We start from the raw sequence: 21664 nt of genomic DNA, 5'->3' as shown, positions 1-21664 counted from the left end.
AAAAGAAAATGCTAAACGCTAAATAAAGCTTAAAAGCTAATTAACTAAAAAGCTAAATGACCATTAAACAAGGAACTAAATATAGGTGACTAGAATATAATTAAATATTCTAATAATTGAGGGGCCGTGCTGATACACAAATTGAGGTGAATTGAAATCTTCAAGGCAAAATCTGCAATATAGCATCTTTGCGGTGCCCCATGAAAGGCAAACTAGTTTTCATGAAGTTAAAGGTTGCAATCAGTATGTACTGGCATGTGCCATATAGCAAGCGACCCAGTGGCATCCCTAGTGGATGCAGGCAGAGGGGGTGGTGTTGTGGGTAGATGTTTCCCCCAAGTCTCGGAAATGTCCCCCTACTGGAACGTGTTCTTTTTTGGGGGGGAGGGGGTACACGTCTCCATGTAACAGTGGATAATGCAGATATAATCCAGGATGAATTTGTTAGCCTTTTTCTCATATTGTTTATTTGCTGAAACTATCAGAAACCAAGAACTAATATGCTAAAAGTATGAGGATCCAACTTTATTTGCAGGCAAATAGACTCTTTGTTTGCAGCCAAATTGACTTAGCAACATGCCAAAAGGGATTTTTTGATTTCTTTGAAATTTTTTGAGATTTTAATCATGTGTGCTTCAAAGTTGCAAAATGCAACAAGATAGATTACATTTTCAATTGGCCTCTTTGCTGATTTTCACTAATTTTAATTGTACCCTTTTGTTTTGTCAAATTTCAATGATTTCCAAGAAAAATTGGCAAATTAAGTGACTTAGCTTTACACCATTTTCAGGTTACCTGATATTAGTCCACCTATTGTTGTACAGGAGAGATCCAATGACCTATGTTTGAGTAATTAGGTAGCGATCTTTCTGCCACAATGACCTAACTTCAACACCTGCAACATGTTAATGTGACTCAAAGTAATTGGCATAGGAGTTGAAATCCCATAGACTCAAACAGAGCTGATTTCTCAACAAAGGTATAATCTATTAAGAGAGGGGATCCTTCTCCATACTAATAATTAGGAAAATTCAAAAGACAACAATTGTGTTATAGATTTTCTAAGTCTTTAAGTTTTCTAAATGATTGTTGAGTAAGAATAGGTTAGCTTCTCAATTAGTTATATTGAGAGAGTGAAGCAGTCAATACCAAAATACTTATCAAACTACGTGATCTTGCAGCCTAAACCCAAATTGCACAATTTCATTACTCAACATCATACTTTATAGTTTATTCACTTCTAGAATTTTTACAACATAACAAAAACACTTACACCCTGCTATAATAGGGATTTCCTGGAGCTTACAAAACAAACATCACTCTCAATGCATTACAAAGTTGGCTTTTTCCTCATGGCCGCCTTCTCTATTATATCATGGATTTGAGCCTTCACTATTGGGAACTTTTTCTACACGGGAACCTTCTAGAATTTTCCCCACTTCAATCCTTCCAAAAAGATCCTCATTATAACTTCCTTTTATACTTCAGGATCGGAGTAAGTTAAACAGTTGCAAAATCGACAGTTACAGGTAGCTGAATCATTGCAGAATGAAATGTTTGATAGCAGGACTTTGTCCCGCAACAGACTAGTTCAAGTAGGAAACTCTGCATATCCAATTTGCTCATGGGATTCCATAAATAACCATTATAAACAGAAATCCCCTCAAAGGGAGTAATATTATTACAATAGTCCATTTTCAGGAAGTCCAACATCCATCCAAACAAGATTATTATGAATTTTTCATAAGCTTGATCCATTTGAAAAATCTTGCACTTCGTACATCATTGACTTCATCAATACATCATCTTGCAAAAGTTTGGCACCCATCCGAAAAGGACTATTATAACTTGTTCGATAGTTAGGTTCACTTGAAAAACTCCACATTCTGTACCTTGTTGATATCATCATTGTCCTTTTTGTGGAAATTCCTTTGCTTATTGAACTAAACCTTCTGAACAATGCACTCATCTGATTCAGTTGCATTTGTCCGCAAACTGTAAAATGCTAACATCATCATTTGGCAAGTGACCCTTGTCCCTACTAATCTCATCATCAAAACTATTCATCTGAACTGATTAACTAAACTTAAGAATTCGATTCAATTGAGTTTGCCTGCAAATCTAGTTGGCCATGAAATTCCCACAAATACAGAAAAATGAGTCAGAACCAGTAGCAAGAAAATGCTATGCCCTTAATCTTAGAGTATACATAGGGTTATGAGAAATCAGCTTGTGGCTACCTTAACTCTTGATTAAGTCATATTATCATTATTATTTTGTTATTTAGTTATTTAGGTCAGCCTAAGGCTTATATGAAGATATCTAAGTTGGCTTGGGTGATATCCTAGACATAAGTAGAGTATAAATAGGAGGTAGTGAATCCTATTTGTTCATCAGATTGTAATTTAAGTTCTCATTGGAGATATTTGGAGGTTTGCCCCCTCGAAGTGGCTTGCTATTCTTAGCTATTATCAAGCATATTTAGCATATTCCATATTATATTCTTCTCTAGTGCGAGTTATTTCATTACAAGTGGTATCATAGCATGATCTTGGCACCATGAAGACAACACATTTTTCCAATTTTGGAGGTCACTTTGGGAAGCTAATATCTCTGATTTTGGCATTCTTTTTTCATTTTAATGGGTTTTTCAAGAACATATAGAAGCATCTATAGTACAAATCTTAGAGGAATTGGAGCAAAATGAAGCGATTATTGCATAGTTAAAGGTTTCTACCAAATTTATTTGAAAAGTGCATATCTTTCCGATCTTGGCGAATTTTTTCTTGATTTTTGAGAGTTTTTCAAGACTTCATTGAGGCGCCTATAGTCCAAGTTTTAAGAGGAATTGGAGCATTTAAGTTATGGTTTCCAACAAATTCGCTTTCAAGGCTGCAATTCAGCTAATTTCCATGATTTTTTTGGGGAAAGTGTGACTTAGGCTCTAGTAAGTTACAATAAAAGAATTAAGATTATTTTGAATATATTTGTGTGATTCATTGCAAAATTATTATTTTTCGATCATGACGGGGCCTGCAACAAAAGGTAAAAACAAGGCTACCACACTTGGGAAATCTATATATAAGGATGATGTAGAAAAGGAGAGAGGGCTGGGAGTTCCTCATTTCATATATAAAAAAAAGGTACAATATCAAACTCGTTGGACATAACCTAACACTAACTGAGAAGATCGCAAGCAAGTCAAATACTTGTTGCTCGTGGCATGTGAGCAGCAAGTTATGTTGAACAAAGAGAATCAATCAAAATAAAAAAAGAATCAGTTAAGTCTAAATCCAAAATTAGCTAGTGTTACTAGTGTCACATCCAACTCGTCATATGTAACCCTATGCTAATGGACACGACCTGAACCGTGTGCAAGTCAAAATTTCAACCAGCAATTGCTTGAGGCATCCAAGCGGAAGGTTAGGCCATGCAAAAGGGATTCACCAAAATAAAATAAAAATGAAAAATGAAGTTTAAAACCATAATTAAGTAAACAGTGTGCCAATCCCTGATGAGATAATCCTTGATTGTGGCATCTAAGTGTAACGTTATGCAGCAAACAGAATTTGCCAAATCAAAGAAAACGCATTTAAGATATTAAAAATAAAAACTGAATTTGAAATGCACAAAGAAAAAAGTCAAATTTCCTCGAGGAATCTACACAGAAATTCACCTAGTATATACAGTTTACCAAATTCAAGTATTAAATAGAAAAGGTCCGAATTTTCAACATCCACTATTTGGATTGAATTTCCCGGCACGGAATCGAACCAGTAAGTCATTTAGCAAAGATAATCTATAAAATAGATATACAAATAAAAATTAAATTGTAAATCCATAACGAGAAGAATTCATTTAAGGTCACAATCCACCAAAATTAGTGTTAAATAAAAAATAAAAAATGAAATCTATGAAAAAGAAAGTTATTTTAAGGTAGAATTGGAAAGAGAAAAAAAAGCTTACGCGTAATTTCGCAGGGAGAAGAGGATTCTTTCAAAGGCGTCAATAACAAAGGGCAAGAATCGATCTCTTGACCTTCGACAGGACTTTCTGTTGTAAATATTACAGTCTTTTGCAGTGAGCCGTGAGACGGGAGCCAAGTGGCATGCGTGCTGAAATTCATCTCCGTCTCCGTCTCCGTGATGGCCATATTATTCTTTCTTCTTGTCTGTCAGCTGCTGTGTAAATAATTTGCTTCATTCCATTGAGAAAGGGAAAGGGCATGTAAAAGAAATATGACCTTTGGGGGAGTCCGGGCTTTCAGTTTTAATTTCTTTAAATTAAAGCCATATCAACGTCAAAGGTATATGTCTCAATCTTTTCGTTGAGCACACTGTAATTAATGAATGGTATAACATAGTTATAGTTATGTTACATAGTATTGTGAAAAAAAATAAAAAATAATTTATATAGAAATAATGTAAAAAAGTGACATATAGTGGCAAGTACTTGTCATCATAGTATTCTAATAAAAATATTTATTTTAATTTTGAATTATTATAATTTTGAATTGTAATTAAAATATTTAAATTTTTAATTATTATAAAAAAAATTTCATTGTTATTTTAAAATTATATTAGAATAATTATATTTATGTAATATTAACTACAACTCTTATTTTAATAAAATAATATAAATTTGTATTTGTACTTTGGTGTGCAATGGGTATGCCAAAGAGGTGCGGAAGGTCAATTGGAAAAAATTTGGTCTATTTTTTGGATAAATTTGTGTAGTGCATGAGGTCAATTTGTGGTCATGATGTTGTTTGTACAACAAAGGACTTAATTAAGAGGTGATAGCTTAAAATCAACTATGCATCCACTTACAAGGATTCAATCATAACTGAAATGAGACCTTTGAATTGAGAAGATAATCAAGTTTTATTAGCAACAGGCTCATATTATCTTTGCAATAGGGTGAGCGCAAGAGTGAGGTTGAGATAGGGCTAGAAAGAGGGATATATAGAGGGGTAAGAGTGAGGGAGAGATTGGTAAAAAGATAGACATGGAGATATAGAAGAAGATGAAGATATATTTGGAGTTGAAGATAGAGATGGAGAATGGGGAGAGGAAGATGGAGAGGAGGAGAGAGATATGAGGGAGAGGGGGGGGAGAGGAATATATAGATATGGAAGAGAAAAATAAATAGTTGGAGACAAATGAAGATATAGAAAGATAAAGATAGAGATAGGAAGTGATATAGAGAGAGAGGGAGATATATAGTGGTACGGAGAGATAGAGATAAAGTGATAGATGAAAGAAGTGATAGGGAGAGATGGATATAAAGAGGAAAAGAGATATGGATATAGAGGTCCAAAAAGAGGGAAAATGGGAGAGAGATGGATGGATAGGAGGCATGTCTAGAGTTAGGGGGAGAGATGAAGATAGAGCAAAAGAGGAGGGAAAAAAAGATAGAGCAAGGGAGAGGGGGAGATAAATATAGAAAGAGAAGAGATAGAGAGGGAGAGACAAAGAGGAAGAGATAGAGAGGTATAAAGGAAGAGGGAGAGATGATAGATAGATAGATAGGGGAAGAGGGATAGAGATAAAGAAATGGACAAATAGAACTGGAGAGAGGGTGAGAGAAATAAGGGACATCTAGATATATATTGGAAGAGAAAGAGAGAGATGTAGAGATATACAAGAAGAAAAAGGGAGAGATGTAGAGATAAAGAGATAAATGGGGGGATAGTGAGGGAATGGGGGAGGGAGAGATGGGGAGAAATAGAGAAGTGGGTAAGATAAAGAGAGGGATGGCCCAAAGAGAGAGAGATTGGGGGGAAATTGATATAGATAGAGGAAAATATAGATAGATAGAGAGGGATGGAGAGAGATGGAGAGAGATGGAGAGATATATGTATAGAAAGTGATAGAAAGACGAGCTAAAAAGAGATGGAGAGAAATATAGAAAAATATATATTGTACAAGAGATATGGAGCAAATGAGAGAGGGGGGCAAGAGTGAGAGAAAGGAGTTGACAAAGACAAGTAATAGAAAAAAGTTTAGACTTTAGAGAGAGGGAGAGAGATAAAGAGGGCAAAAGATAGAGATAGATAGATATAGAGAGAGAGGGAGAAATATGGAGTGTGTGTATATACATTAGAGAGCAGAAGTAGAGAAATATAAACAGAGAGAGTGATGGGGAGATAGGGAGAGATAAGATAGAAAGAGGGTGAGAAGAGATATATAAGGATATAAAGAGTTAGATTTAGAGATAGAAAGGATCTAGAGAGTAAATATAACCTGTAAAATATAGAGGGGGTGAGCAAGAGGGAGAGATAGAAAGAGAGAAAAAGGGAGAGAGGAAGAAATAGAGATAGAAAAATGGTGAGAATTAGAGAGGGGGAGACAGGGAGATAGAAAGATAAAGATATAGGAAGTGATATATGAAGAGGTAGAGATGGACATGGAGAGAGTGAGAGAGATGAAGAGTGTATGATATCTAGAGATAGGGAAATAGAATATAGATAGGGAGGGATAAATAGGTTGGAGTGTGTGTTTGTGTGAGTGAGAAAGATATAGATATAAAGATAAGGAGGGAGTAAGACAAAATGTGTGTGAGTAAAAAATATATAGAGATGGATATAAAGAGGAAGAAAGATATACAAAAAAATAGAGAGGGGGGGAGAGCAAGAGAGATGTTATAGAAGTAGAGAGATATAAAAAGAGGGAGCGAGAAGAAGGGAGAGAGATTGATAGAGAGAGGGAGAGATAGAAAGCTAGATAGAGTGGGAAGGATAAAAGGGGAAAAGAGAGAGATATAGGGATAGGTAAGGACATACAGATAAAGGAGAGAGATGGAGATGGAGATAATAATCAAATGACATGCTACCATCAACATAACTCCCCAAAGACATATGATATCCTTAAATTATTGGCATGAAATGAGTAATCAAAAGTTAGTTACTTTTTCTTTCTCTCTCGCTCTAAACATTTGATTTAGGTGTTAAGTTGAAATTTATTTTATTATATAAATTAGAATAAAATTTAAATATAATTAATCTATAATAAAAAAATTAAATAAGACAAAATGTATAAATCTAATATCTTTTAATTATTATTTGTAATTCCATTAAAAAACACAAATAATTATAATATATTTTTAACTTAATTAAAAATCAACCCTCAAAAGAAGTGGGAGAATTATAATAAATAAATAAATAATAGAATATCTGATAAAAAAAGATAATATTAAAAGAAAATAGTAAGGGTCTGCTAATGGGCTTTTGAGGGCTTATCCTCCTAGGGCTATTGAAAAAAGTCATGTGTGGATGCTACCAGACAGGGGATGGATCAAAATCAACTTTGATGGGGCATCCATGGGGAATCTTGGGATCTTCGGTGCAGGGGTCATTGCTTGAGATGAGAAAGGTGGTATTTTAGCATTTGGAGCAAAAAGATTGGTGGATGGCACTAACAATGAAGTTGAGTGTCAGGCGGCAATTGAAGCAATTCTTATGGCAAAAAAATTGGAGGTGAAAAAACTACACCTTGAAGGGGACTCCCAGATAGTGGTGAATGGCATCGCTAGGGGTAGGATGGATGCTTGGCACCTGGATAAACATATCAAAAGAATACATGACCTCCTGAATGGGTTCGAGGACTTTAAAGTATCGCATGTTCTAAGGGAAGTGAATGCAGAAGCTGATGTGCTCTCGAACGTAGGTGCAAATGGTTCCTTTGCTGAACATTTTAATTTCTTTGAAGACTTAAGGGATTTGGATCCCTTAGAATTTGTATGAAGAAGCGTTAAGTATGAAAGGTAAACCCGAGAAGTTGTGAAAAGCTATGTGTGAACCCATTTTAGATATGCATGTTGGGGGTGGGGAAGGCTTATGTGGATTGAGTACATTGCAATGGCAACAAGTAGAGAAAATGGCGGCGTAGGTGCAATTATGACAGTGAATGGAACTTTGGATTTGTTGGCAATGTGCAGTGTGAGGTGGTGCGTGCGGTGTAATAAATGGAAGGGGTGGCAACGTTTTATGACATTGTGGTCCTCAGTTTTTGGCATTTCGAAGAGGGATTGCATTTTTCTTTGCGAGCATTGTTTCTTGGCTGTGTGGCAGGGGAACAATGGAAGCGAATTTCGCGCTGAACACTTTGGGCCAAATGTCTACCTTTTGAGGCCCTATTTCAAGCCATCGTCTGAAGAATGTATTTAGGGTGGACAAGGAAGAATTTTGGAAGGTTGTTCGTTTGATGTTTGGAGATGAATTCCTGGACACTAACTATCGCCCATGAACTAATTTGGATGTATCGTTCCTATTTGTGGCATTGGCGCTGATGGTGGGAAGTTCAAGGGAGGAGGTGACGCGGTTTGCGAATGGAGTAAGGGTCGTGGAGGTTCTTAGGCGGGCGGAATGATGCAGTTCAACCTCTGGTGGTGTGGTCGGCCTCTCACTCGGTTGAAACCCAATTGGAGGATGCGAGGAAAGGGTGGCGGATCTGTTGGACTTAGTGTGGAAGATGGGTCTGACGAAGCGGGCAAAACTGTGAGGCAAAGAGACCCCGGTGAAGTCGCAGGCTCTAATTGGTGAGGATGGGCGGTCGATGGTGCAACGTCAAATCCCACAGAAGATTGCAAAAATCATGGAACGTAGCGAGTTGCAAGGAGGACAGTTGGGAACCATGACCAGTGTTGGGATGGCGCAGTCTAATGTAGGACCCAGTCATGCCATCCCCAATTTCTCCAAGGAGGAGGCCCTTGGCTAGTTTTGGGAGGATGGTTTCGTGAGGAATCTTTTGTTAGTAGGTCATTGGTTTTTTTGGTGGTTTTTCACTGATGTAAGGAATGTAACCTTAGTGGTAGGCATAGCTGGTGTTTTTTCTGTCTTGGGTTTCATTTTGAGTTTTGTAGGGGTGAGACCCCATATAGTCTTATGATAGTGGAAAAAGCTACAAAGCAGCTGAAGGCATGTAATTTTCTCCTTTCAATCAATACAAATATTAAACCTGTTATCGATCAAAAAAAAAAAAAAGTAAGAAAAGAAAGATTTTAATTCTTTATTTTATCATAATTAAAATTTTAATAAGACAAATAATTATAGATTAAATTATAATGATTTTTAATTATATAAAAAAGACATAAATAATTAAAAATAAATTTTAAACTTAATGAAAAATTAACTCCTAATAAATAATTTTTTATTTTTTTTCGATAGGTAATTGGCCGAAGCCTGAATAGCTTTTGACTGGAGCTTAGAATTCCTCTTTAGATGTCCCTATTGGGAGTTGAACTTGGGTCTCCACAATGAGAACCCAATGTTTTAACCAGTTAAGCTCAACCCCTTGGACACTAATAAATAATATTAAAATGTATATATATATATATATTTTAAAGATCTCTTTTTTAAAATTAATACAATTTAAGTGATTAATTTTATAGTCTCCATTCTTCTCCCCAATTTAAAACCATTTGGGAATGCTTCGACATAATAATTATTATATAAAAAAAAATTATAGTGAAAATATATATTTTTATTAAAAGCATAATCCTAATTTAATTTGAAAAATTTATATAGTTATAATTATAACTAGTATACCTATCTTTAGAGAAATTTAGGTAAAGTACGTCGAAAGATGTCATATTTGTTTATTATTCCACTTAAAAAATAATTATTATTATATTATAATTAATATTAATTTATTATTATATTATGATATTGTAACCAATATTATATTATTATAATTATTAATTTTATTTTATTTTTTGATCAGTAAAAGGCCAAAGCCAAATAATTTTATTAATTCTCAAAACCTATTACAACTCGACTCACTAGGGGCACCGGTAGGAAAGAGTCGGGTAGAGAAAACCTTCAGTCTTGCCCCATAAAAGAAGATGTAATACAGTAATATAGTAATGCATATACAAGTTTGAAGGATTTCCCAACTACAACATAATATGTCTACTTGCTTCAATATATCAGATTCAACAGAGTTCAATCTACTGAAATCCTTAGAAATATGTCTCGCTCTGATTGTCCTCTTGGGAGGGCACATGAATTTCCCCTGCTACATCCTTCCCTGAAATCCGACACTCAATATCGAGGTCAATAAGTGTGACTCCTGGACAACAAAGGTCAAAAACAACTTCCAAACAACCAAACCATTTGTTAAATCGTATCAACCATTAAAGACAACATATCCATAGAAGCAAAAACTAAATTAATAGATGTGAGCCATCCTTAGTATAAAGACTATCACCAAAATAGTTGACCAGCAGATATATAAATAGAAGTTTCTAATTATGAAATAAAGTCCATCTGTCTAGATCCATCACTACTAGATTGCGGAAAATCCATACTGAAAAGCCATATTGAAGTGCCTCCCAAGAAGCCAAATCTGGCATAATCCAAGATCTCAGGAGTTTCCAATATATACTATCATAAATACAAGAGCACATTATATGAACATAGACCCTCATAGCACAGTATGCCTAGGAAAATGTAAAAAAGGGGTCAAAGCCAACCATAACACGGACAAGACTGAGAATTCTAGCCAATACTAATCCCATCTGTAAGTCTATACTACCTTACAGGAGGCGTCAATATAAGTCAAAACTCAGTATGGTCCCCATAACATGTTTCATTTAGATATCCAACCAAAATTTGGTAAACCATCTCTAGATATGTAAGTTGTTAGTAGAACCATAGACCAAATTCGCATATTTATCATCCTAGTTAATACTACTGTACCTGGAGGACCAACATATTCTATGAATGAAAGGAATTCGTCCTACCCTAATATTAAATAAATCCCATTGCTACTGATATTAACCCCAAAGAAGAACGAGCCAGCAAGAACTTTGCAAAAAAGCTAATAACAATTCAGACTGAACATCTCACTCACTAATAACTAAGTATTCAATTAGGGATCCAATCTCACATATCTTAAATAACACAATTATAATGCAACCATACCAATGCTAACCCAAAATCCTTAACCAAAGGTTACAAAACTTAAAAGACCTAACCATATGCTACAAAGCCAAACATTAGTGATTGTTAGCTATAGGAAAAACATGATGCTAATGTCTATTCCTACCACAGAAAAGACAAAGCCATCTTAATCACATAAGATTGAGAGCTATTTAAATTTTGATCAAATTTCTAAGCTCGCTAGTAGAGAAAGCGTGCGAACATACAAAACTTAAATCATCATATGGAAAAGATGATACATACATTACAAATCTAACCCAAAATAAGAATAATATATATATAATATTTATATCTTTTAAAGTATGTCTTCATAAACAAGCAAACACTATCCAGTCCTGATAAGTAGTAAGCCCATGTCCTTAAGCAAATCCTTACCAAAAAGGAGAATAGTAAATTTCTAATATGGCGACATATTTAGTCAAAATACTGGATAAGCCAGATAAAGTTAAGCCCAAAAGATACAAAATGGCTTCTTCGTATCCCTATCAATAAATAAAGCAAGGAGCCTATAAACTTCGTATACAGGAGAAAGCCTTCATCTTTCTCTAGGAGGCTACGGTCAACATACTCATAATTCGGTGTAGAAGAAGAAGCCCCCATCTCCCCAGCTCTATTCTGAGAAGCGTCCTTGTCTTTCCCTACCCAGCTGGCCTTTATTAAAACAGGTGGAATAACCTGAATCCTTTCCACATCTATTGCCCCCATGTCCTTCAGGGATTCATATCCTTCTGCGACTAGGTAGTCCACCCACCATTTGTTACCAACTGCCTCCTTTAGATGAAGCCATTTCATCAAGAAATCTACGTTCCTAACAATACCAGTTTTCCGCTTCTCAAAGGCATTCTGGTCTCTGATAACCAGAAGTGGTTGCCTACACACTCTAGCCCTATTACCACCACTTTGCGCCTTCTCGTAGTCTTTAGGAAATGGAATGGTAATATTTTGATCCACATAATCCACTGCTAAATCTAAATTACTCAGAAACTCCTCCCTAAAAATGCTTTTTGATAGCAATTTAGTCTCATTCTTAGGGTTACCTGCATAAAGCAGAATGGCTACAGAAGTAGCTAAAACATCACAATATACCTGATAAACATGGTCATAATTGGAGACGTCCTCCCCCATAATCTCCTGAACTGCTCGGACTAATAAGTCATCCAACTCCTGAAGAACTTTGTTCCACCTCTCCTCCTTGACATAACCCCTAAATGCCATAAGCCTATGATCGCTGGCAGACACTAATTTTAGATTCGACTCCATCTTTTCTTTAATTTTCCAAAAGCAATCTCCCAGATGCTACTTATAAAATTTATCAAATTCTAGAAGCTACTTATAGATATCATTACGAGAGCCTCTGACTTGAGGCTCGACAGTTCTCATGTGCGAACTAATTGTAAAGGATAGCTTTAAATCATACCATTCTTGGGATATCAACTCAAATAAGTCATCTTGAAAATATCACGCAGATACCACGTTATTTAATAATCCAAAATCTAAACAATCTAAAATTAATGACCTTTTCAATTATGCCATTTAGGCCTATATAGGACTAAGAAATAATAAAACTAAGGTATGGCCCTTCCATGTAAATCAAGCTAAAATTTATAAGACAAGATGCTTAAAATCATGCTTCTATAGTTTTGATTGAGTGTCCATTTGTGCCTAGGTTAGCAAGTTTGTCAGCTTCTCCATTTCCTTCTCTATAAATATGGTTAATTATTACTTCCTCAAATAAATCGAGAATCTCTAGAGCTCTTCCAAGTTTGGAATTCAACCTCTAGTTCGGTGTTTATCTAACTCTTAAGGCATTAGTGACAATTTGTGAGTCTCCTTCTACCACCACCTTTCTAACATCTATTTCCATGCAAAGCAAAAGTCCTTCAATGACTGCTTATAAATTTGCCATATTATTGGTGGTCTCTCCAATAGGTTTAGCCATTTTAGCTTTAATTGATCCATCACAATGGTGAATAATACAACGTATGCCAACTTTCCTTGGGTTGCCTCTGGAGGCCCCATCAAAATTTAATTTAAACCAACCAACTTCTGGTCTCGTCCACACACACTGTTCTCTTAATTTCCTAATAATCTCACCTCCCTTCCCATACTGAGGCAGAATAAGTAGGCCAAATTATTTTGTCGTCATCTTGTTGTCCAAACTAGTAATTTTTTTATCATGGAGGTTATCATTCTTAATTTTGTTGTTGGTTGTTTCAATAATGACTGCTTGAATCGTATTTTTGAGGCAAGCAACATTCATATTCCTATCTTGAAATATCCTTCTATTACGCTCCTTTCATATCTCCCAAACCAATATAGAGGGAGTAACTTTCCATGAGACTCTATACAAACAACCTTTACCAATGCCAGGCCAGCTCTTTATTACATCTAATAGGTTGTTGGAAAGAGCAGAATTCCAAGAAAGCTTAGAGCACAACCAACTCCAACACTTCGATGCATATGGACAGGAAAGTAGTAGATGATCAACTGATTCCTCACTATTCTCACATAGACAACATCTAGATGGTCCTTCAAAGCCTAACTTCTTAAATCGATCTATTGTTAAAATCCTATTTTGCAAAGCTGCCCAAAGAAACATACCTACTCTGGATAGACACTCTTTATCCCAGCATAAGTGGATCGGTATCTTTGTATTTTCCCATTGCAGACTACAAATTAATTTCAAGTACCCATCCTTGACTCTGCATTCCCCAGAGCTAGCTCCTACCCAGATTAGTCTATCCCTCCCATTCTTAAATGTAACTACCCTAGAAGCTAGAATGTTTCTAAATTCTAGCGTTTAATCTTCTAGAAGTGGAATGTTGTCCAAATTCTTCCACTTCCAACCAAGCACCGGATCTCCATTGGGGAATTCCACATAATCTCTCAGATTCACTCCCCAGGTTGCTTTTAGTACCTCTTTTATTCTAGGGGAAATATTCAAGTTGTCCAAGGTTACATACCCTCTCCATGAGTCTTCCCAAAATAGGGCTTTGGTCCCGTTAGTTATGTCCCAGGACAAGCTATATAATATCAAGCCTCTACAACTCAAGATAAAGTTCCATACTCAGGAACCTTTTGGTGGATTAGCTATTATAAAGATACAGTTTGTGCTTGGACTGCTTAGGTATTTTTCCTAAACAATTCTCACCCATTTCCTATTAGGGTCTTTATACATAGTCCAAACTAGTTTGGCACCTAAAGCTTTTCTCTACCAACTCAGATTTCGAATTCTTGTGCCTCCAAAACTAGTAGGTCTGCAAATCTTATCCCAGCTTATTAATGCCACTTTCTTATCCTCTGATACACCTTGCCAATAGAAGGTTCTCATTTTTCTATCCATTTTAGGTTTGGCTCCTGCATTCAAGGGGAGACATGACATTTGGAATGCTGGGATTGTAGTTAATACTGACATCAAAAGGGTAGCTCGCCCAACATTGGAAAGCCATTTACCTTTCCAGGATTCCATTTTCTTTTCCATTTTGTTAACTATTGGATCCCAAAGCTTGTTAACCCTGTTCCCTTTGTCTAGAGGTAATCTTAGGTATTTGTTGGGGAACTTACCTTTATTAAACACTAAAAGTTGGCAAATTGGAATTTCCTATTGCTGATTAGAATTGAAGAAGAATATCTCTGATTTGTTTGCATTTATTTCCTTCCTAGAGGCAATAGCATATAAATCCATCAAATATTTGAATTCCCTTGCCTCCTGAACTTTGCTTACTCCGAAGAGCATGGTGTCATCAGCAAATTGTTGATGAATTATATTAGCCACTCCTTCTGTGACTTTTATACCCTGTATCCTACCAAGTGCATTAATTCGGCTAATACCCCTTCCAAAGGCTTCTTCCATAGTAATAAATAGGAAAGGGGAGATGGGATCCCCTTGCCTAATCCCTTTGGAAGCTTCAAAATACCCCTCTGGAGATCCATTTACTAAGATAGAAAATCTAGGGGTAGAGATCTACAGTTGAAGATTAAATTTATGTATTGCCTGTTAAAACCAAATGCCTCCAAAAATTTACAAAGAAACCTCCATCAACTCTATCATATGCCTTTTTAATGTCCAGTTTGACAAGTATGCTAGGGTTTTTATTGTGTTGAATAGTGTGAATAGCTTCCTGAGCTATAATCACTCCATCGAGGATTGACCTCCCTGGAACAAACCTTGTTTGCTCATCTAAAATGATGGATGTCAAGATAGGTTTTAGTTTGTTTGCAAGTGCTTTGGAAAAGATTTTGTATATTGTATTACATAAGGAAATTGGTCTGAAATCATTTAGGGTCTCAGCCCTATCTTTATTGGGGATTAGTGCAATAAAAGTGTTGTTGATTTCTTTGAAAATTCCCTCTGATTTCCTCATGCCTTCTATTGCCTCCCAAAGTTCTGATCCCCAAATATGCCAACATTTTTGGAAGAAACATGCATTAAATCCATCTGGCCCTCGTGCCTTGTCTGGGTGTAACTTTTTGACTGTTGTCTCTATTTCTGCTAGTGAAAAGTTGTTATTCAGTCTTCTATTGTCATCCTCTGATATTATCTTAGGGATACCATTCAGTAGTTCTTGATGAGCATTAAGATCTGACCTTCCCCAATTATTTAAGGTTGTTTTGAAATGATTGACTATTTCCCTTATGGTCTCTTATGGATCTTCTATAAGACCCCCCTAACTCCTAATCTTGATAATCATGTTCAAGTTTCTTCTACATTTGACACTGTTATGAAAGAATCTAATATTCTTATCTCCCGCCCCAAGCCAATTTTCCCTAGATTTTTTCCTCTAGTGTATCTCCTCTTTTGTTAGAATGTCTTCATATTTATGTAAAATCTCCTTTTCCTTAAAGTATTTGTATTGGTTCATTCCTTCTTTTATGACACTTTCATTAATATAATCCATTTCCTTCTCAATCTCTTCCTTTTTCGCAAAGATATTCTCAAAGTGTTCCTGATTCCATTTAAGAATTTTCATTTTGATATTTTTGAGCTTGGATACAAAACAAAACATTTTGGAGCCCTAAAATTGTTCCCCTGTCCACCAATGCTCTATAAGTTCAATAGAAGCTTTGTCTTGGAACCGCATATTTTTTAAATTTAAAGGGACATTTCTTAGGCTTCCTTTCAGCACCCAAGTCAAGTGATACTGGAAAGTGGTCAGACCCTGATAAGGTAAGAATGTTGGATTGCAGAGAAAACTGAAAGGTAGTCAAATCACCTTTAAACATGAACCTGTCTAGTTTTTCTGGTATGTTACTTGGGCCTAATCTCTTATTATTCCATGTGAATTTACCATTATCCATTCATATGTCCATCAAATTATTCCAATGCATCCAATCTGAAAACTCAATTTGTGCTCTTGTAATTGTCTGCACACCTCCTATTTTCTCTGTTGGGCTTGAAATAGTGTTGAAATCCCCCTCGAGAATGTAATTCTGCTCTAAATCTTGCGACATGAAAGTATCCATTTCTCCCCATACATATCGTTTGTTGTTGGTACTTATAAGCCCATATACATTGATAAGGATGAATCTTATATTACTATTAAGGCAACTAATTCTACCACTCTGCCAGTGGGTGTGGTTGGCCAAAGGTTCAAAATTAACCCTTCTAGGGTCCCACAGAACAACCATACCACCAGCAACCCCACATATATGGTTATGATCCACACTCCAAATACCTAAATTTCTTTTAAGGCAGTCCCAATCATTAGCCCTGAGTTTGGTCTCCTAAATTATCACTACTTTTGCTCTCATGATTGATAGATTGCGCTTAAACAAGCGCTGCTTGTTAGGGGCATTTAATCCCCTAACATTCCAAGTTATGTTCTTCATTGATCATTGGGAAGGCCCTTCCCCTTCCCATTGTAAAAAGGATCAATGATTTTAGCTTGATCTTCAGCCTCCCCTGCTAAAATCCTTAATTTTGTGAGGGACTTTCTCCCCCTCTTTTTAGGGGTTGTCCCAAAATCTGGACTCACCGAATCAGAGCAATTTTGATCAATGCCTAGCTTAGCATTAGGAAAACTATTTCCTTCCACCATAAGATTCTCTTGAGTATCCCCATGCAAATTCTCGCCAGAATCTAATTCCATAAGTTTCTCAATCAGTTCTTGTTTTTCCATTGTAAATACTTTATAATTTTCATCCTTTGTATCATATTCTGATTCCGGGTCAGAATTCAGACCCATAATCTCATAGACCATTTCCAATTTTCCTGGAATATGTTCTTGCCTTTCCCCTTCCATGCACTTTTGAATGCCCTCCAATTTTCTCACTGACCCTTGCTTATTACCAGTTGCCTAATTTGTCAACTCTCGATCAGGTGACATATGGGATACTTCTTTGCTGATGGGGTTGGCCAAATTACCTTTTTCGATATCCTGAATCTGGCTATCAACTTCTACTAAAAAAAACTCCTTATCTTGGTTAAATTTAATATTGACTCTAGGTTTATTGCCTGGGGGGCACACAACGGGTTAAATTTCATTAGATCTTCTCTTAGTCGTGATGATGTTGCCACTAATGCCCCTGTAGACACCTAAAATTGTCATGTCTAATTAAATAAATATCTTTATTTATTTAATTATTTGAGCTTAATTCTTCTATTAATTAAATAAATCTTTATTTGTTTAATTAATTCATTTATCCTCTTCTATCCTTATTTCTCATTTAAATAAATACATTTATTTATTTAAATTATCTTTTTCCTAAATTAAAATAAATACTTTTATTTATTTAATTGATCCCACTTCTTCTATTAATTAAACGAAAATTTATTTATTTAATTAATTCATTAGCCTTTTCTACCCATGACACATGTCATTCATCTCTTAATTCATATACTACCTACCCTCTCATTATTTTCTTATTTCCTCTACTTGCCCTCTAATCATAGCCGACCATTTATCTTTTACACCTCTCAATCTTATCCCTCCATTTCTTATAGTTTCTTCTATATAAGGAGATGCTTCCTTCATTATCAAACCCCCAATGACTATCCGACTACACTACGCTTTCAAACTTTCATATGCGATCAAGCCTACTTGCAACCACATTTCCGTTCTTTGTTGAGCTCTTGTGCACACATAAAATCTGAGAGCAAATATATCAAGCAAGATCAATGGAGATAGGAAGAATGGAGATTCAAACCCTATTGGACATGTGATGGTATAATCTTTGTGATTTCATTTTATTTGCATTGTCTTAGGTAATATTCATATGTTATGGTGGATATTTGTTGTTGTTAGGCTAGGGTTTTGTGGTTGAATTCATTTAGTCTTTCAACATTGTTATTATCCACTTTCACCATAAACATTTTGGCATCCAGAATGTTAACAAAGACATTGGTTATGACCTAAGAAAAGCTTGTTTGTCCACCTTCAAGGACGTCATTGAAAAAGGCTTAGCAATAGAGAAGGTCCTAATCGAGCAAGGCATCATCAAAATATTCAAAGAAAACAAAGAGGAGTTTAAAGGAAAAGACAAGCCAAGTTTTTGGAATAAAAACAAGAACACAATTAATGATGGTGTTGTTGATGCCAATACAGTACAACCCAAAATCATTTTTTCTGGATCAAGCTCTACATACAATCAAGTGAATACTCAAACAACTTCCAAATCACGAAGGAAGTACACCCCATTGGGAGAACCACTTGAGTCAACTTTCAAGAAGCTATGGCAAACAAAATAATAACAATTCCAGATCTACCTCCATATGAGCCAAAGGTCAAACCAAATTGGTGGAATGACAATGAGTAATGTGAATTTCATAAGAGAAAAGGTTATAAAACGGGAAATTGTCATTGACTGAAGAACATCATACAAGATCTCATTGATAGAGATGACATTGAGATTGAAGAACACTCATCCAATCAAGAACATGAGATGTTTAAAGAACCATTCCCAAAACATGACAAGGGAAAAGCTAAAGCCAGAGATGGCCAGACCAACTATACCAGAGCATCCTATAACTATGATTCGATTGTTAATCACATTTTGATGGACAATTATGTATCTACCATTATCATAAAGGACAAAATGCCTGAAAATTCTACCCAAAGACCTAAATTTGTCCTTAAAAGAATTGGATCTTCTTCTGAACCTACCTCTGAATGTAATGTCACAACTCGTCGAGGTAAAATTCACTTTGCAAGGTGCTCTAGCTAAAAACACTGCTTCCTCATCAACTAAACCTAAGTACAATCTGGTAGAACAATTAGGGAAGACACCTGCACTTATCTCCATCCTTGAGCTCTTACGCATATCCCCTGCACATAAAGCCATCCTTGATAAAACTTTGAGAGACACCTCTGTCCCCACTGATCTGAACGTAGACCAGTTTCAAGCCATGGTGGGATACCTTTCCATCCCACATTCTCTTACATTCACCAAAGTTGACGATGCCTCTGTAAGGCAACCACACAATGCACCTTTACACATTGAAGCCTTCCTATACAAACACCAAATAAAATGAGTCCTGATAGATGGAGGAGCTAGTCTCAATATATGTACATTGAATACTCTTAAACAATTGGGATATTTTGAAAAGGCTGTGAATTCTACAAACAAAATTACCATCAAGGCATACGATGATGAAGAGCGCTCATCCAAAGGCACAGTCACCTTGCCTCTCAGAGTTGGGCCGGTTACAAAGGATGTGGTTTGTCAAGTCCTAGACCTGGATCTCACATACAACATATTTCTAGGACATCCATGGATTCATGAAATGAGAGCTATTCCCTCAACATATCATCGATGTATCAAGTTTCCACACAATGGAATTGAAGTGACTGTCAAAGCTGACCCAAACCCACTCATATATTGCAACAATCTGCAACCAAGATCAGAAATAACGATCCCAGTCAATCGAGAGGTTGTTCCTTCATCAACATATGTGGATCCAGAATCCTTGAAAGCTTCTACATCAAAACAAGTAGAGATCAAAGAAAAGTTCAAGATTAAAGACATGGGATGTGGTGACTATATATTTCATGTTGATCAACTCCCATTATCTCCTAAGGTATTCAGTCGACAGGAACAATCTACAAACAATTTTCAATGCCAAGGAATTGGGTGTGAACCACCTAGTGTTGTGGCTACTAAGTTTGAATGTAAATCTCCTCAAGTGGTGCAAGCGACTCTTGATACCAATACTCCTAAGAGTGGTTCCAATAAAGAATCTATTAAGTGTATCACTAGCCCTCTTGAGAACTCACATAGCCTTACCATTTCACCCACTCATTCCATTTCTACTCATTTCCCAAACTTGGATGACACCAAAGGAGATATTTAGCTACTACAAGAGACTAAATGGAGTAAGGCTGAGATTGATGCAAAAATGAGAGTTTGGAAATAGTGGAATGGTATGTTTAAGAAATCGGATGGAGCCTCTGGTGGCTTGGGAATCATCTGGAATCCCTTGAATGTTAGGATCTCTCTTGTTGGGGAAGATAAGTATTGGCAACATTGTCTGGTAACTATCCTAGGACGGAATGAGAATTTCAATCTTTTTAATGTTTACGGACCATCTTCTGTTGGTGATAAACGTGCTCTCTAGGATCTTTTAACCATCAGACTTTGCAGTATTACCGAAGGCAGTTGTGTGGTAGCCGGGGACTTCAATGCGATCCTTTCTGGAAATGAAAAAAGTGGGGGCATTTAGAGGACTGGTACGGCCTAGAAGGATTTTTTGGATTTTGTTGAGAAGAATCACCTTTTAGACATTGTTCCCAAAAATGGAGTTTTCACATGGACGAACAGGAGATCGGGTTTTACTAATATTGCTAAACCGCTAGACCGGTTTCTTGTTACTGGTGATTGGCTAGGACAAAATCTTGTATTAGAGTCATCGATTCTCCCGCTTATTGGATCATATCACTACCCGATCTATCTGGAGATCGCCAAGGGACAAGCAGAGGGAGATACTCCTTTCCAGTTTGAGAAAATGTGGTTCAGAGTGCCTGAGCTTTATGATCTTATATTTGTTTGGTGGAATGAACCGGTACTAGGGAACAATTTGAGATTATTCATACTCAATAAGAAGCTTAAGTATATTGAGGTTAAGATCAAAGAATGGAATAGGAGCCATTTCAAGAATATTCATATGGAGAAATTAAGAATTAAGGCTGAGTTGGAAGAAATTCTATTATTACTTCAGGAATGAATGAGGATTTATTTAACAAATAAAATGCCCTCAAATTTGATCTAAATGAAATACTTCGATGTGAGGAAATCCATTGGCGACAAAAATCAAGAGAATTATGGCTTAAGGAAGGTGATAGAAACACCAAATTCTTCCATAGATCGGCCATTGCCATTCGCAATAGAAACAGAATATTGAAGATTAAGAGACCGGATGGTCTCATTGTCAGGGACTATGAGGACATTACGCAGGAAGCTATAAGATTCTTTGAATCTTTAATGAATGGTGGTCACCAGAATGATCATGAAGCAAGAGCCAAAATTCTTAACTCAATCCCATCCATAATATCTGATAGTCAAAATACATCTCTCTTTAATCCTATTTCAATTGATGAAGTTAGGAATATTACCTTCCAGCTGAATCCTGATAAGACTCCTGGCCCTGATGGCTTCCCTGCAACTTTCTTCCAACAATTATGGGATATCATCGCTCAAGATCTACATCTAGTAGTAGAAGAATCAAGAAAGAAAGTGACTATGTTAGGTGCTATTAATCACACCTTTTTGGCTTTAATCCCGAAAAAG

At 36.1% G+C, this 21664-nt stretch overlaps 1 protein-coding gene across 1 annotated transcript in view; it reads right to left on the bottom strand.

The window, feature by feature from the left end:
• Positions 1-4302, bottom strand: part of LOC131064654 (uncharacterized) — a 44251-nt gene extending 39949 nt beyond the window's left edge. Inside the window, exon 1 of the mRNA XM_057998881.2 lies at positions 3967-4302. Coding sequence (XP_057854864.2) covers positions 3967-4153 — 187 coding nt within the window. The 5' untranslated portion in view covers positions 4154-4302. The remainder of the gene's footprint in view (positions 1-3966) is intronic.
• Positions 4303-21664: the final 17362 nt, after the last annotated feature.

This window comes from Cryptomeria japonica, chromosome 9 (genome assembly GCF_030272615.1).
Source record: "Cryptomeria japonica chromosome 9, Sugi_1.0, whole genome shotgun sequence".
Classification (NCBI taxonomy): domain Eukaryota; kingdom Viridiplantae; phylum Streptophyta; class Pinopsida; order Cupressales; family Cupressaceae; genus Cryptomeria; species Cryptomeria japonica.
This window is presented reverse-complemented; position numbering and strand designations above follow the sequence as displayed.